Source organism: Anomaloglossus baeobatrachus, chromosome 2, assembly GCF_048569485.1.
Source record: "Anomaloglossus baeobatrachus isolate aAnoBae1 chromosome 2, aAnoBae1.hap1, whole genome shotgun sequence".
NCBI lineage: Eukaryota > Metazoa > Chordata > Amphibia > Anura > Aromobatidae > Anomaloglossus > Anomaloglossus baeobatrachus.
The window spans coordinates 673,883,795-673,901,566 of NC_134354.1; the positions used below are offsets into that span (position 1 = coordinate 673,883,795).

Sequence of the window (17,772 nt, forward strand, 5' to 3'; positions counted from 1 at the left end):
AGATGGGGACTGTGTCACCTGAGGCGGTTCAGGATATAGCGGATTGGGATACAGAGCGGCAGCAGCGGTACCGTAAGGTCCAGGAATGCGTAGAGAAGAGCCTGTCTCAAGCAAGAACGAGACAAGAGCAGCATTACAATCAAACAGCCCCAGCAACTCCCTTAGCACCTGGAGAACAAGTCCTCAAGAAGAAGCGGAGGACGCATAAATTGGATGATCAGTGGGAAAACGAGCCCTACACCATTATCCCCTCCAACTTTGACAATAGTAAGGTATGCCTCATAAGCAAGGATGAAGGCAAGACCTATCAAGCAATTTCTCGGGACCGCCTGAAAGCGTGCCCTGAACGGTGCAGAACCCAAAAAGAAGTAGAAGAAGTACAAGAAAGTCCCCAAAGTCAAGAAAAAGAGGGAGATGATCCAAACAATCCTTGGAAAATTCCCCAAAACTTGGACCCGAATAAACAATGCCATAGTGGTACCAGTCTTGACGTTCCCGCAGTTGGTCGAGCCAGAAACAGAAGAGGTTCCAGATCCACCTAAAGAACCGGCCGCTCCAACACGAGGTGACACGCCAGCAGTGGAACAGGAGGTTCAACCCCCTGCCAGTGGTGAACCTGCCGTACCCTTGGCGAATCTGAGATCCCGTAGGCAACCGACATGTATCCCTGTCAGGGTTAGGCCTACCAATCACACGGGGGGGGGCAGACACTCTAAGTAGTCAGGGACAAACCCCAGAGCTACGCCGGTCCCAACGTAGCACTCGGGGACAGCCCCCTCCAAGGTATAGAACATAGAAAGTAAAATACCTAACAGAATGTAAATAGTTATGTGAAATGTCTGTAATGTTGTGTATAAAATGCTTTTTTGTCTTAGGCGATTAAGTAAATGGACAATTGGGCCACTGGACTATGGGTGGCCAACACCTAAATTGTTCATAGTTAGCACCCGTGTGCTCAACACCCTTGAAGAAAAACCCGTCCGGCGTGCATAGAGTGGGGTCATCAATGCTCTGACGAACGCCCAGAGCCTACGTTGGGGGTTTGATCGCAGCGGGTCCCCCATGGAGCAGTGTAATGGACACCCGGCAGGGAGCCACACTGGACTCTTATAGTAGTGTTTAAGTTTGTAACGTTTAAGTAATGCGCCTCCCATAATGGGATGAGATGTTGTAACATGTTGTGTTTGTTTCCACAGTCCGGGAGTACTGAATTTAACTAAGGGGGAGTGTTTCGCCCCAGGACCTGGTCGCCACAACAGCATTGCCCTCCCAAAGGGTTAATGCTGAGCCTGGAGGTAATTGGGAGGTCCATTGGCCAGCAAGTTTAACATCCAACGCAGTTCTCCCTCCGGCCAGCAGGGGGAGCTCTGAACCTGGGATTCCAGGGAGTATCCCCTTAAGTCTGATCTGGGGGAGGAAGTAGTGGTCAGTCTGTAGAGAGCAGTAGAAGTGAACAGACGCAGAGTGAGCTGTCCTGTGAATCTGGGGCCTAGAGCTAGAGTAGCTTGGCCCAGAGAAGCAGGAGTAGCTGAGAGGCAACGGAGAGACTCGGACATCGGAGTCTGTGGCCACCAGGGCTTAAACATACTCCCTGGTAGCCGAATCCGAAGGGCAGGAGAGCTGCAAGCACCTGGCCCAAAAACATCCCAAAAGCACAGCTGCAGCATCAAGGCCCGGTGTGGACTCCAGCAGAGAAGCATCAGAGAGAGGGCCTGCGCAGCCTGCTACAGAGGGAAAGGGACGTACCATCAGTCCCAGCAGCAAGAGGGCCATTGCTGGATTCAGAGAAGCAGGGTCCTATCATAACAAAGAAAAGCACAGGAGTAGGCCTCATACTCAGCTGGCCAGAAAGATCTCCCCAAGTACTTCCAGGCCGACCGGATCCCCATCACCACCTGTAACGGTCTCCCAGGACTGGACTGTTTCCAAAGTAAAAGAGGAAAAGGTAAAGAGACTGTTGTTTGTGCCTGGTTCTTTCATTGCCTGTCGGCCCTGCACCGTGTTAGCCACACAACCCCATAGACTTCCACGAGCACTAACAGGGTCCCCGGGGCTCCGCTCCACCTGTGGGGAGCAGTACCACCATTGCTGCTATAACATCACCCCGGAGGCCTCACACAGCAGCGGCGGCTTAATAGCCGCAGACCACAGGTGGCGTCACGAACACAAACTTTATTCATCAAGCCACATATTCTACTGACACCCACCAGGGCCACGGAGCCGGGCCAAGCCACCACTGACTACCACCGGACTAGTCCAGCCCGGCACCAGGTGTCCCATAGCCCTGGGGTGGGCGAGTCACTTACACTGGGGGTTTCATGTAAATCTATTAAATACGTGATTCAGACAGAACTCCTGAAGGAACATTTCCTATAATCAGGCATATGGTGTTACTTTGGACTCAATCTGTCCAATTATCTGGCTGTGCCCATCTTTTTAGGTGTGCATAAAAGTAGAGTCGACCACCTTTTTTGTACTCATATTAAAAGATGAACAAAAGCCACAGAGAGTCCACAGTAACTCTGCTGCCTCATTAGTGAATGGATCCATCAGTGGTTTGACTTGAATCATGTATTTTGTAGATTTAGATGGAAACCCTGATGTAAGCACTCATCGTAGAGCACAGGATAAATGTGAACTGATACAATATGTTCTATACCCAAAAATGCCACCAATAAAAGCATATACTCAACCCACAAGAAATAATTCCCCATCCAAGTTCTTCATCTGTTAACAGAAATATGGGGGTTTTCACAGTACTTGTAGCACAAATGCTCTGGAAAAGTGCCATGACTCCTCGTACCCAAAAGAAATCCACTGAAATCTGCCCTCCCAAATCCAACTGCCCCCCTTCTCTTCTGAGCCCCACAATGAGCCTAAACTGTAGTTAGGGTCCACATGTTTGGTTTTTCTGTAGCGAAGAGAGTCCACTTAATTTACGGGGTGCAGGTCTCCAGTAGCTCAAGCTGTGCACAATGTACGGGAACTACAATGTACTTGGTACTACACTGGCAGATTTCCAATTTCACTCTGCAACATCCATTACTGCTTGTTTCTGGAAAGCAGCCATGGAGTCAAAATCATCACTACACCCATAGATGAATTCACAGAGAGGTGTAATTTCTAATTGTAATCACTTGAAGAAAATGTCTGCTCTTCTGGCACTTAAAGGCTCTGTATATGGAGTCCGCAAACTACTCTAGGAAAGTCGGCTCTCCAATAGTCAAATATAGCGCCTTCCCTCCTGAGTCTTGCCATGGAGTCAAACGGTACTGTACAGTCACATATGGGTTATTGTAACATTCACAAGAAATTGTGTAATAATTATGAGGTAATTTTTATCTATTTTCTTTTGTGAAAGTCTATAATTTGGGGCTAAAACATCATTTTAGTGACAAAAAATGTAATTATTTTTTCTTCACCGCCTAATGGTTTGTAAAATATGCACTTATGAAGGGTTCTACTGTTCTGGCACCTCAGGGGCTCTGCGAACGTGACATGGCACTCACAAACCATCCCAGCCAAATTTGCACACCGATAAGGTGCTCTTTTCCTTCTGAGCTTTGCACTGTGCCTGAAAAGTAGTTTCTGACCACATATCGGGTATTGGTGTACTCAGAAGAAAGTGCTTAACAAATTTCATGGTCCATTTTCAGCATAATTTGTGTTGAAAAAAGTAATATTTAATTTTCATGTTCCAATATTATAAAATTCTGTGAAGCACCAATGGGTTCAGGATGCTCCCCTAGATAAATTCCATCAGAGGTGTAGTTTCTAAAATAGTGTCACTTTTGGGGGGGGGGTTCTGCTCTTTTGGAACTTTGGAGACAATTTTGCACTCGAAAAATCAAACCCTTCCTTTCTGAGCCTTGCCCTGTGCCCAAATAAGAGTTTCTGACTACATATTGGGTATTTCTGTACTCAGGAGAAATTGCACAACCAATTATACATTCTTCTTTCTCCTATCACAGTTGTGAAAACGCAAAATTTGGAGGCTAAAGCAACATTTTTGTGTAAAAAAAATGTATTTTCCCATGATTGTTATAAAATTCTGTGAGCGTCATAAAATTCTCGGACGCAAATCCAGCTAAAGCAGGTGCTGGAGATGGCGGGTCCCTGATCCGGATCGTTATACCCCTGTGTGTATATATACGGTATATAGATATATATACAGTCATATGAAAACGTTTGGGCACCCCTATTAATGTTAACCTTTTTCCTTTATAACAATTTGGGTTTTTGCAACAGCTATTTCAGTTTCATATATCTAATAACTGATGGACTGAGTAATATTTCTGGATTGAAATGAGGTTTATTGTGCTAACAGAAAATGTGCAATCTGCATTTAAACAAAATTTGACCGGTGCAAAAGTATGGGCACCTCAACATAAAAGTGACATTAATATTTTGTAGATCCTCCTTTTGCAAAAATCACAGCCACTAGTCGCTTCCTGTAGCTTTTAATGAGTTCTTGGATCCTGGAAGAAGGTATATTTGACCATTCCTGTTTACAAAACAATTCCAGTTCAGTTAAGTTTGATGGTCGCGGAGCATGGACAGCTGCTTCAAATCATCCCACAGATTTTCAATGATATTCAGGTCTGGGGACTGGGATGGCCATTCCAGAACATTGTAATTGTTCCTCTGCATGAATGCCTGAGTAGATTTGGAGCGGTGTTTTGGATCATTGTCTTGCTGAAATATCCATCCCCTGCGTAACTTCAACTTTGTCACTGATTCTTGCACATTATTGTCAAGAATCTGCTGATACTGAGTTGAATCCATGCGACCCTCAACTTTAACAAGATTCCCGGCGCCGGCATAGGCCATACAGCCCCAAAGCATGATGGAACCTCCACCAAATTTTACTGTGGGTAGCAAGTGCTTTTCTTGGAATGCCTTGTTTTTTTTGCCTCCATGCATAATGCCTTTTTGTATGATCAAACAACTCAATCTTTGTTTCATCAGTCCACAGGACCTTCATCCAAAATGTAACTGGCTTGTCCAAATATTACTGAGTCCATTAGTTATTAGATATATGAAACTGAAATATTTGAGGGTCACACGGACCATGCTCCGCGACCATCAAACTTAACTGAACTGGAATTGTTTTGTAAACAGGAATGGTCAAATATACCTTCATCCAGGATCCAGGAACTCATTAAAAGCTGCAGGAAGCGACTAGAGGCTGTGATTTTTACAAAAGGAGGATCTACAAAATATTAATGTCACTTTTATGTTGAGGTGCCCATACTTTTGCACCGGTCAAATTTTGTTTAAATGCAGATTGCACATTTTATGTTAGCACAATAAACCTCATATCAATCCAGAAATATTACTCAGTCCATCAGTTATTAGATATATGAAACTGAAATAGCTGTTGCAAAAACCCAAACTGTTATAAAGTAAATAGGTTAACATTAATATGGGTGCCCAAACTTTTTCATATGACTGTATATATATATATATATATATATATATATATATATATATATATATATATATATATATATATATATATATACACCCTGTGGAGAAATCTCATCAGTCTTTGCATGCATATAAAATCTGCAATATGTCAATGTCAGCACTACAATAATGTAATATGGTATGGGGCAGCTGTTATTGGCGTGTAAGTTAAAAATGGCACTTTGTGAAATCCTCGACTCACCATGACTACTCATTTTCTCAGTCACATCTAGTATACACATTTTTCTTTTAAACAGCTGGAGTCAAGTTATTTATAATGTGAATATCAGAGTATTTCTTACAACTGTTGTCAAAGCTGAATATATGTCACAAACTACTGATTCCTGCTCCTAACACATCTGTGTATATCTATAGTGTCACTGTTTGGTATATAAAGTCCATAGAATGTGCACGCTGTGCTAGGTAGAACTTTCTACAGTCCCAGTATTGTGCAGCCCTCCTCCTTTTTTGGGGGTGGATCTAGGAACTGTAAACAGATACTAGAAATACAGGCTGGGCCTCACTCCGAATCACTCTGAATTTAGTGTCTGATCGCTGCATACAGGATTTCCCTCCAACATGTCTGTGATCATATTTCTTCTGCAGCTTATAGCGGCTGTCATCATGCTGCCTCTGCACATCCTTAATTATCTAGGCATTTGGGACTCATTTATGAAGAAATTCTTTCCTCATTTTATGAGCAAAATATGTGTTTCATACAACAAAGTGATGGATGACCAGAAAAGAAGACTCTTTAGCAATATCTCCGACTTTACAGGAACCACAAAAGAACTCAGGCTCCTAGAGATTGGTTGTGGCTCAGGTGCCAACTTCAAGTATTACCCGAGAGGCTGCAAAGTTACCTGTCTGGATATCAACCCAAATTTCCAAAAGTTCCTGAGCAAAAGCCAAGCCGAAAATGACCATCTGACCTATGAGAGCTTTGTAGTAGCTTCTGCTGACAACATGACGTCTATCGGTGATGGCTCCATGGATGTCGTTGTGTGCACCTTGTTAGTATGTTCTGTGCCGAACATACCAGCTGTAGTGAAGGAGGCTAAGAGGGTTCTCAGGCCGGTAAGTTGTGTAATATTTTTTTATTACATGAGCAGTGTTCGTCTTCTTCTAGATCAGCTAAAGAAATAAGAATTCTGTATTCATTTTTTTAATTCTGTATGGAAACCTAAATTGTTGGCAGTTAAGTGTTAATAACAGTGAGTTAAAGATTATGTATCCAAAATTTCTCCTGTCATCTGGTTATTTCCTTCCTACTCTTCATTTTCCTCCTTATCACTTGTTGTCTGATAACTATGTATGTGCTGAGTGATAGAGTTTTGGTTTTACCTGTTTGTCCATATCTGTGGGTGCTACCACTCCTGTCCCGTTTCTCACATGGGGTGGGGGAGAGGGGGGTATTAGATCAGGGCTGGCCAGGAGCAGTGCAAGGAAGGTGGCTCAGACATCATCACCATTAGACATACAGTATCTCTGGGAGTAGGGACAGCTAGGGCCCTGAGGGACGGTCTAGGAGCCCTGGTCCCTTGTTATCCCCTCACACCCCGTGACACTAAGAGTCCTCAAGAATGGGCAATTTCATCACTTTAAGAGCACGGTCAGATGGCCATATAACATGGACGATGATCCCATAGCAATGGTCGGACTGACCGGCGGCTCTCCTGACCTGAGCATGACAGCTGTAAAGATCTACATGCGGTCACACTCAGGTCAGGAGAGCCATTGGCTGGTCCAAGCTTTACGATGCGATCATCGCCCGTGTTATACAGCCATCTGACTGCACACTAACTTTTTACATGAACATTTGTTTGGGATTGCCAATGACTTATTGCGTTCTAATCCAATCATCAGCTTAAACTATGTTAAATAAAATAAAAACAAACAATTATTATAACACAAATCTTCGTCAGCCCATAAAGTGTAGGTTATAATTTTTAACGCACTAAAAAAATGTTATGCCTTTTAAATTAGTGCGGTATGATTTTGTATTGTACAGTCTGTTATCACAGGCTTCATTAATTGTAACAATGTGCTTAGTTCATTTTAACCAAATTTTGTAATGAAATTAACCTCATATGTTTTTATGAAAGTTTTAAGTTTATTATATGTTGCTTTGCTGATTATAGTTATCTTTGTGCTGATATTTTTTGGATATCTGTGCATAACAAATTTAACAACAAGGGATCAAAAATTCCCCTACACAATTTCATCAAAATACCGTGCATGCCAGAGAAAAAAATATCTAATGTACGTACAACCTTAGGTCTGTGGTGACATTGTGAAATATTCAGCAAAGCGTTAGTGTAACCATGCTGTACCTGTCCGTTTAAGCAGTATAGTTCTGTATGGCCATGAACTAAATCAAAAAGCTAGAAACTGCCACCATTATACATAGTTACATAAGTTGAAAAAAGACTTAGATCCTTTTAGTTCAACCTTCTTCCACCAATTATATATTTTGTCACTAAATCATTTATAAATCGACAATGTTATGTGTCCTGAGGAAATCATCCAGCCCTTTTTTAAAAGCTGTTATAGTATCTGCCATTACTACCGCTTGTGGTAGGGCATTCCACAGTCTGACTGCTCTAACTGTAAAGAACCCTTTCCTAGTTATCTGCAAGAAAATCTGTACAAGCCAGTGTTTGCCAAAAAAAAAATGATCAGTATCAGTCATGGTATCTTTTTCTTTTGCAGCAATTTTGAAAAATGACAAAAACATTGTGGTATATTTCAGATATCATTACAACATCTTCAGCATGGGAACTATTTGCAACTATACATATATATATATATACATATACATATATATAAGTCAAACTGTATATGGTTTTGCATTTGGCCGAACCGAAAATCTCCACTACAAGTACAGGATCCAATAGCGAGCATTTATGTAGCTAGATTTTTGGCGTGGAATTTCCAAACAAGCTGGCATAGACTTCACAAGTTTGTGCAAGACTTACTGATATTATAAGGGTATCATGTTTTCATCTAAATCAGGGGTGGGGAACCTTTTCACTGCCGGGGGCCATTTGAAAATTCTACCAACCTTCGGGGGCCGCAAAAAATTATCAACTTGAACATCACCATAATATATTTGGTCAAACAGTTAATTAACTCACCCTTAGTATGGTGGCTGGAGCTTCTCTCTGGTGATGTTCGGTGATATTGATCATGTTGCTTCACACAGCTGCTTTTCCAGGTTTATCTCGGTCTGGAGCACAGTCAATAGATTGGTTAATCATATACAACACAGGAGACGCTGGGGGAACATACATCACAGGAGGGGATGGTGGTGCACATATGCATCACAGGACAGGATGGGGGCGCACATATGCATCACAGGAGGGGATGGGGGTGCTGACGGGAACGGACAGCACTAGCAGTGGCACGGACAGCACTAGTGGGGCACAAACAGGACTGGGAAACATGTACAGGACTGAGGGAGCACAGACATCACCAAGGGGACACAGACAGCACTGAGGGGTGGCACAGAGCAGTGGGGGGGTGGCACACAGGACAGGGAGAGGGGCACACAGCACTGGTGGGCATATACAGTACTAGGGCTGGTATACAGCACCATGGGAGGAAGGAGTCTCACAGCACCGCAGGAGGCTCACAGCACCGCGGGAGGCAGGAGGCTCACAGCACCGTGGGAGGCAGAAGGCTCACAGCACCGCGAGAGGCAGGAGGCTCACAGCATCGTGGGAGCCAGGAGGCTGACAGCACCGCAGCAGGCAGGAGGCTCATAGCACCACGGGAGGCAGGAGGCTCACAGCACCGCGGGAGGCTCACAGCACTGCCAGAAGCAGGAGGCTCACAGCACTGCCAAAAGCAGAAAGCTCACAGCACTGGGGGAGGCAGGAGGCTCACAGCACTGCCAGAAGCAGGAGGCTCACAGCACTGCCAGAGGCAGGAGGCTCACAGCACCGGGGGAGGCAGGAGGCTCACAGCATTGCCAGAAGCAGGAGGCTCACAGCACTGCCAGAGGCAGGAAGCTCACAGCACTACCGGAGGCAGGAGGCTCCCAGCACTGCCAGACGCTGGAGGCTCACAGCCATACCTCCCAACCGTCCCGGATACAGCGGGACTATCATGATTTGCAGAGTTTGTCCCGTTACCCCGGGCGGGAGGTCTGTATCCCGTGCTTCGCCCACCCACTCTCTCCCCGCCTCGCTGCTCTTCCCTCCTACCATCCTAACACGTGACGTGAGCATTACAGAGCGGAGCGCGCTATCCGAAACTAGTCTCTGTCTGTGCTGCTGCTAAGGTATGAAAAATGAATCTCCCCAGCGCTGATTCCCTCCCCCCCCAGCCCGGAGCCTGTGCTCCTCTAGCTGTTTCTCTGACTTCCGTGTGTTTGTGTCCTGATCTATCGTGTGTGCCTGCAGCATTGAGAAGCAAACAGTGTTTGCTTCTCAATGCTGCAGGCACACACGGTAGATCAGGACATTGGGGAGAGGACACAGTGTACTTACCACTTGTTTCCTCTCCTGCAGGTGCACAGCACTGGCCAGTAATATGCAAAGATAGAAGCATTGCCAATGCATCTATCAGCTATTGACCACATGATCTCCTGCCTGGCAGAGCTGCTGCATCTTAGGCTAAGTTCACACATCAGTTTTTTCCAATCAGGCACAATCCGGTTTGTGCCTGATGCAACGGATCCGTCTCAGATTGTGAAAAAGCTGATGCAACGGATCCGTTTTTGTTTTTTTATGCTGAGAGAGAGAGATCCCACCATCACCGCACACACGCAGGCACTACCTCACATGCATCATCACCGCACACGCCGGCACTACCCCGCACGCATCCTCACCGCACGCGCAGGCACTACCCCGCACGCATCATCACCGCACACCCCTGCACTACTGCATGCATTATCACCGCACACGGAGGCACTACCGCATGCATCATCACCGCACACGCTGGCACTACCCCGCACGCATCATCACCGCACACGCCGGCACTACCGCACGCATTATCACCGCACACGCCGGCACTACCCTGCACGCATCATCACCGCACACAACCTGGCATTACCGCAGTGACGTCACCGCTGACAGCACGACTCCCTTCAGTTGCTGCGTGGAGCTGATTGAGAGAGGCGGAGTTCTACTGCCGTTCCTGTCAGCTTCATGTAGCAGAGCTGAGAGCATCGCGGGACCTCTGTGGATTACGTCGGACGTGGAGGGGTATTTGGGGATTTTAATAAAATAGTGAAAGAGGGTGTTATTTTGTCTTTTATCCCAAATAAAGGATTTTTTTGGGTGTATGTGTTTATTTACTTTCACTTACAGGTTAATCATTTGTGGTGTCTCGTAGATGCCTGCCATGATCAACCCCTTATTATGATGAGCCGGGTAGAGTCCCGGGACTGTCGCATCTAATTGATGCGGCAATTCCGGGCAGCTGCTGGCTGATATTGTTAGGCTGGGTGCTCCCCGTAACGTGGAGCTCCCCATCCTGAGAATACCAGCCTTTAGCCATGTGGCTTTATCTTGGCTGGTATCAGAATTGGGGGGGAACCGCACACCATTTTTTTAAATTATTTATTTATTTTACCGCACAATATAGACCCGCCCACCGGCGGCTGTGATTGGTTGCAGTGAGACAGCTGTCACTCAGTGTGGGGGCATGTCTGACTGCAACAATCATGGGCGCTGGTGGCCGGGGAAAGCAGTGAATACGAGATTGAATAATAGGCAGCCGGCATTTTCAAATCAGGAGAAGCTGCCGGAGCAGTGTGACAGCCGTGCAGCCCCGCGCCGGTGATCGGTGAGTGGGTGAGAGTGAGTTAATGAATCAGTGAGTCAGTCAGTGAGTGAGAGAGTTTGAGAGAGAGTAAGTGAGTGATTGATTGATTTTCTGACAAGCAATGAATTTATATCACTTCTGGGCATGCTCAGAAGTAAAAACCGGATTCGGTACATGCTTCCGGCGTTTGAAGCATGCCACCGTATCCGGCTCGCATAGAGTTTCATTATGCACCATGCCGCACAGCGCCGCACCCGGCGCTATGCATTTTTTTGCCGCTGGCAAAAAACGTTCCTCTCTGCGAACTGTGCGGCCGCCGGAGTGACTATTTATGCCACATCCGGCAAAAACCGGATCAAACGCAAGTACATGCGGCACAATGCGGCGCTAATAAAAGTCTATGAGGAAAAACCGCACCCGGCGGCAAAAAAAACGGATTGTGCCTCACAGCAAAAACCTGATGTGTGAACATACCCTTAGCTGCACACCATGTTCAGCTCTCCTCCTGGGTCCTAGCTGCCTGCACACCCTGTTCAGCCCTCCTCCTGGGTCCTAGCTGCCTGCACACCCTGTTCAGCTCTCCTCCTGGGTCTTAGCTGCCTGCACACCCTGTTCAGCTCTCCTCTTGGGTCCTAGCTGCCTGCACACCCTGTTCAGTTCTCCTCCTGGGTCTTAGCTGCCTGCACACCCTGTTCAGCTCTCCTCATGGGTCCTAGCTGCCTGCACACCCTGTTCAGCTCTCCTCCTGGGTCCTAGCTGCCTGCACACCCTGTTCAGCTCTCCTTCTGGGTTCTAGCTGCCTGCACACCCTGTTCAGATCTCCTCCTGGGTCCTAGCTGCCTGCACACCCTATTCAACTCTCCTCCTGGGTCCTAGCTGCCTGCACACCCTGTAGTTAACTCCCTGCCTGTTCTGCACATTGCTGATCTGTGGCGGCTCAGAGCGATCACGGACAGCTTCTGCAGTTTCAGTTTGCTGGATAGGTGTGGATGGGGAGTGGCTATGGGTGTGGCTGTTTGTAAAATGGGTGTGGTTAGGGGGCATGGCCTAAAAATTGCCCTTAGCCTAGAAAGTACGTCCTCAGCACTCTGGCACAGGGCAGCAGGCTGAGGACATAATGATATGCGCACGAGGAACTGGGAGAGGATATTCCAGAGGACGATTGGAGCAGAGCGTACCTGTGGACCCACAAGCTTTCCTTAGCATGCACCGCTCAAGAGAAAAGTTATAAAATTCTCTCAAGGTGGTACCATTACCCGACTAAATTACATGCTATATTTCCCTCTGTGTCTGATGTGTGCTGCAGGTGTGGCACAGACACAGGTACAATGCTACACATATGGTGGCGCTGTACTAAGCTGCAATCCTTTTGGGACTCAGTGTTCTACCTGTACAAAAAGATGAGCGGAGGTGATATAGAAAAGTCCCCCCAGGTTGCCCTTCTTTCTATGCTCCCAGGAGCTATTAAAACACAAAAAAGGGACATGTTGCGATTTTGCCTGGCGGCTGCCCGTATCATTATCCCACGATTTTGGAAACAGACTAGATGCCCTACGGTGCTGGATTGGTTGGAGGAAATGACAAACCTCCAGAGAATGGAGGAGCTGACAGCAGAACTAAATGGGAACATAGAAAAATTTACTACAGTTTGGGGACCATGGATTATGTTCATGGAGTTCCCAGAGTTTGGGGATAGTTTGGCGAGCTTTTTGAACTGAAAAACGGTGGGGAGTCTCATTCCTTCCCCCCCCTTTTTTCTTTTCTGGCTTCACCCCCTCTCCCCCCTTCTCTCTAATTTCCTCTTCTTTATGCTTGTATCTTTCCTCTTCTTTCTTTCTTTTCTGAACATTAATCTGCATTTTTTCTAGTTTAATTTTTTATATGAAAAGATTTATCAATAATTCATAAGACAATAGACATACAAGGAGAATGAGTATATTAGGATACGGGAAGTCAAAAGAAGTGGGAATTCTGACCTATAATTTATAAGTGGTTGTATGGTAATAGCACAAAGATAATTTGAAGAATTCCAAGAAATTTAGTAATGTAACAATTTCTGGATGTTATCCTGGCATTGAGAAAATGATGTTTATGTATTGTAATTGCACAAATAATATGTTTGTATGTTGACAACAGTTTCATCAATAAAACAGATTTGAAATAATGATATGCGCACCACACATTGTGATTTAAAGAGTTGGCAGCTGATAAGACCGCGGCTGCTGCCCGAGTACTGCAGTCCCCTGGAATGGGCCCAGGGGTCGTATAAAATGTCATCGGGGGCCGCATACGGCCCGCAGTCCGGAGGTTCACTACCCCTGATCTAAATCTTGATGACTGTAGACATTTCAACATGACATGAGTTTAGTTTCAAAGAAAAGCTTGACTTTCTCAAACTGTATGCATGATTTATGTATGTCTTCTGATGGCTGATTACCAGCGCTTTTTTTGTAAAAGAATATTTGCCGGTACGCATCTCTGTGGCCTGTGGCGAGGAGCGGGGGGGAGGTGTTTGCTGTCGGGCGCCGAGATTGAGGAGCGCGGGGGGGGACTGTCAGCCGGCGGCCGAGATTGAGGGGGTGCTGTCAGGAGATCCTGTGCAGAGTTTACCTGTTGAGGCACTGGGCGGCCGAGAACCGATCCCCCCCCCCCTGAAACCCAGCACTGACCATCATCCCCAGCAGAGAACCGACCCACCCCCCTGAATCCCAGCACTGACCACCATTCCCAGCAGAGAACCACCCCCCCGATCCAAGCACTGACCACCATCCCCAGCAGAGAACCGACCCCCCCGATCCAAGCACTGACCACCATCCCCAGCAGAGAAGCGACCCCCTAATCCCACAACTGACCACCATCCCCAGCAGAGAACAGACCCCCTGATCCCAGCACTGACCACCATCCTCACCAGGGAACCGACCCCCCCCCCCTCCCCGGTCCCAGCACTGACCACCATCCCCAGCAGAGAACCTCCCCCCTCCCCCCGATCCCAGCACTGACCACCATCCCCGGCAGAGAACCCCATCCCAGCACTGACCATCATCCCCAGCAGAGAACCAAACCCCCTGATCCCAGCAGCACTGGCCCCACCACAGATGGCCCACAGTAGCACTGCTGAGCCCCCCCAAAAAAAATTTCAGAACACGCACACAGCATGAAGCTTACCCACACAGTAAATGACAGAACTACTGTTTTCAACTATGAAGACACTGACCTTGGTCTGTGCAGGAAAGAATGTCATCCATAGCGTGGTGTCCTGAAGTAGAGCACTGCATCAGAAACCAGCGTTCACAAATGGCGAGATGCAGGAGGCAATGGCGTCGCCTCGTGCATAGTGAAATTAGACCACGTCCCTAACACGTGACGGTAGTGACGTCATGCCAGGAAGGAGCCTGTACACTCTAGCATCTAACCTTGTGCCTCTGCTCCACACATGGATAATTTGTATAGTTTACAAATTAGCCATGTGGACAGAGCCAGAGCTGCTGCCCCTCAGCACTCTTCAGATTTTCCGGTACGCCGTACCGGCACGTACCGCCGCAAAAAAAGCACTGCTGATTACTCCTTTGCTTGACACAGACTGAGTTTTAGGCCCCCTTCACACGTCAGTGACTCTGGTACGTATATGCTAGATTTCATACGTACCAGAAACACGGACATACGCAGACCCATTAAAAGCAATGAGTCTGAGCACACATCGGTGATTTTTCACTGATTGTGTCTCTGTGCGGCGAACACAGGTGTCCATGATTTCCGCACGGTATGTTTTTTTCTGACATCACTGATGTCCCAGGCACCACACTATGGTGTGATCTGTAAAACACGTACCAGAAAAATACAGACATTGAAAATAAAAAGCTTTTTAAACACACCTGTCTCCTGCGATGCTGTCTCCCGATGCTGCTCTCTGCTACTTCCAAGCCAGATCATTATGGCACGCATATGCATTTATGCACCGCACAGCTGCAGAGGGGAGACAGCGGTGGAAGGACACAGTATCTGGGAGACTTCAGCACCAAGGACAGCAGTAGCGGGGACAGGTGAATTTATCTTCATGTGCTATCACGGATAACGGATTGCACATGGAGAACACACATGTGCTGTGAATCACAGCACACAGAGGGACATGAGCATTTTTAACACATTAGTGCAAAATGTCTGTGTTTTTCACTGACGTGTGAAACAGGCCTTAGAAAAATGGTTTAAGCCCTGTGCGCACACTGCGTTTTTACCCACGGTTTTACCCGCGGTTTTGCTGCAGAAATGTCTTGAGAAATGTTTACGATGTGCAATACAGGGTAATATTGTGGTACTGTGTTAGCCAGAAAAATCAATTGAAATACTATGTCCCAAGAATGACAAAAGTAGGTATCACTCCTAAAATACTTTTGTCATTCTTGGGACATAGTATTTCAATTGAGAAATGTTTGAAATCTTTCTGCAAAAATTTCCCAGCAAAACCTATGGGAAAAAAAATAGCTGTGCGCACACTGCGTTTTTTTCTCAAGAAAATTCTTTCTGCAGAATTTCTTGAGAAAATGTCTTGAGAAAATGTGCATGTCACTTCTTAGCCGCAGGTACCTGCGGTATTTTACTCCATTCACTGTAATGTAATCGCGAAATAATGCGGGTATACCGCAGGTAGCAAATGATGTGCGGTATACCCTCGGTATAGCCGTGGTTTACCTGCGGTAATGTTCATCACTGCCCTGCGTTTTGCAGGTAAGTGATGTCAATATGACAGGAAGAGGAAGCGGAGCAGAGTAAACACACACACATCACACTCCCTGGACGCCGCACAGAAGCACTTCCGTGTGACCTCCAGGTGCCTGTGCAGTCTGTGTCCCGCTCCAGCCCCGCGGCTGCCCGCCCTGCAGTATCAGCAGCTTCTCACACTGCAGTGCTGGCAGCCGCGGGGATGACGAGCGCTGCTGTCAGGTAGGATGAGATCATTACCTGCTGTGACGATCTCCTGCTCTGCTGACGTCACCGCTCTCACTGCCGTCTATGCCCATCTCGCGGGCGGCCCGAGACTGTCACTAGCGGTGCCGTCACGGGCTCTCGCGATACTGCTGAGAACGTGGCGGGCATAGAAGGCAGTGACAGTGCTGACGTCAGCAGTGCAGGAGATCATCACAGCAGGTAATGATCTCATCTAACCTCCTGAAGTCAGCGCTTGTCATCCCCTGCAGTGACCTGGGGAGACCTACTGATGTTAGCTCAGGTCACTGCACTGCTCTCCCAGCCAATGGGGAACATTTTGTTCTTCATTGACTGGGACAGTGACTATGGTATGGATTACACCGGACCTGGAATTGATTGTTCTTTTCAATAAATTGGTGAAAGAGGGAATGTTTTGGGGAGTGTTTTTTCAAATAAAACTTTTTTTGTTGTCTATTTTTTATTTCTTACTGACTGGGTTAGTGATGTCGGGTATCTGATAGATGCTGTGACATCACAAACCCCAGGGCTTGATGCCAGGTGACATTACACATCTGGAATCAACCCCATATATTACCCCATTTTCCACTGCACCAGGGCAACGGGATGAGTTGGGGCGAAGCACCAGGATTGGCACATCTATTGGATGCGTCACTTCTGGGGCGGCTGCAGCCTGCTATTTTTAGGCTGGGGAGTGTCCAATAACAGTGGACCTCCCTAGTCTGAGAATATCAGACCACAGCTGTCCGCTTTACCTTGGCTGGTGACCCAATTTGGGGGGGACCCCACGTTTTTTGTTTTAAATTTTTTATTTAATGTAAAATAACAGCGTGAGGTGCCCTCTGTTTTGGATTACCAGCCAAGGTGAAGCTGCAGGCTGCAGCCATCTGCTTTACCCTAGCTGGCTACAAAAGATAGGGGGGATCCCACGTTTTTTTTTTTAATTATTTATTTATTTTTTGGCTAAATACAAGGCTAAGTACCCTTTAGTGCCACATGAAAGTCACTAAAGGGTGCCAGCTTAGAATATGCAGGGGGATGGGACATTATATATGTCTTTCTCATCTATTATCTATCTATCTATCTATTCATCTATCCATCTTTCCCTCTATCCATTATCTGTCTCTCTTTCTATCTATCGATTATCTATCTATTATCTATATTATTTATTGCAGTTACAGCATAAAAAAACGGAGGGACCAACCTGTGGAAAAACCGCGGCAAAAACGCGGCAAAATCGCGGCAAAATCGCATGCGTTTTTACTGCAGTTTTGGTGCGGCTCTTTACCGCAGTTGCGGTTATCTTCAACTCCCAGAAGTTTCTCAAGAAATTTTCTTGAGAAAAATCACTTTTCTAGTGCGCACATAGCCTTACATCGACATGCATATCCCTTTTATGAACTATTAGGCTATGTGCAAGTGTAGCGGGTTTTTTTGCGTTTGTTTATGCGTTTTTCCTTGCTTATTTTAATCAATAAAAGCAAGGACAAAGTGTGCCCACGCTGCTTCTTTTTTCCTTGCAGATTTTGTTGCTGAAAAAAGAAGCAACATGTTAATTGTTTCTGAATTTATTTTCTGCATTTCTATAAT

At 46.4% G+C, this 17,772-nt stretch overlaps 1 protein-coding gene across 1 annotated transcript in view; it reads left to right on the forward strand.

The window, feature by feature from the left end:
* Positions 1 to 5,954: 5,954 nt before the first annotated feature.
* Positions 5,955 to 17,772, forward strand: part of LOC142290541 (thiol S-methyltransferase TMT1A-like) — a 102,690-nt gene continuing 90,872 nt past the window's right edge. Inside the window, exon 1 of the mRNA XM_075334505.1 lies at positions 5,955 to 6,546. Within this exon, the coding sequence (XP_075190620.1) occupies positions 6,049 to 6,546 (498 nt within the window). The 5' untranslated portion in view covers positions 5,955 to 6,048. The remainder of the gene's footprint in view (positions 6,547 to 17,772) is intronic.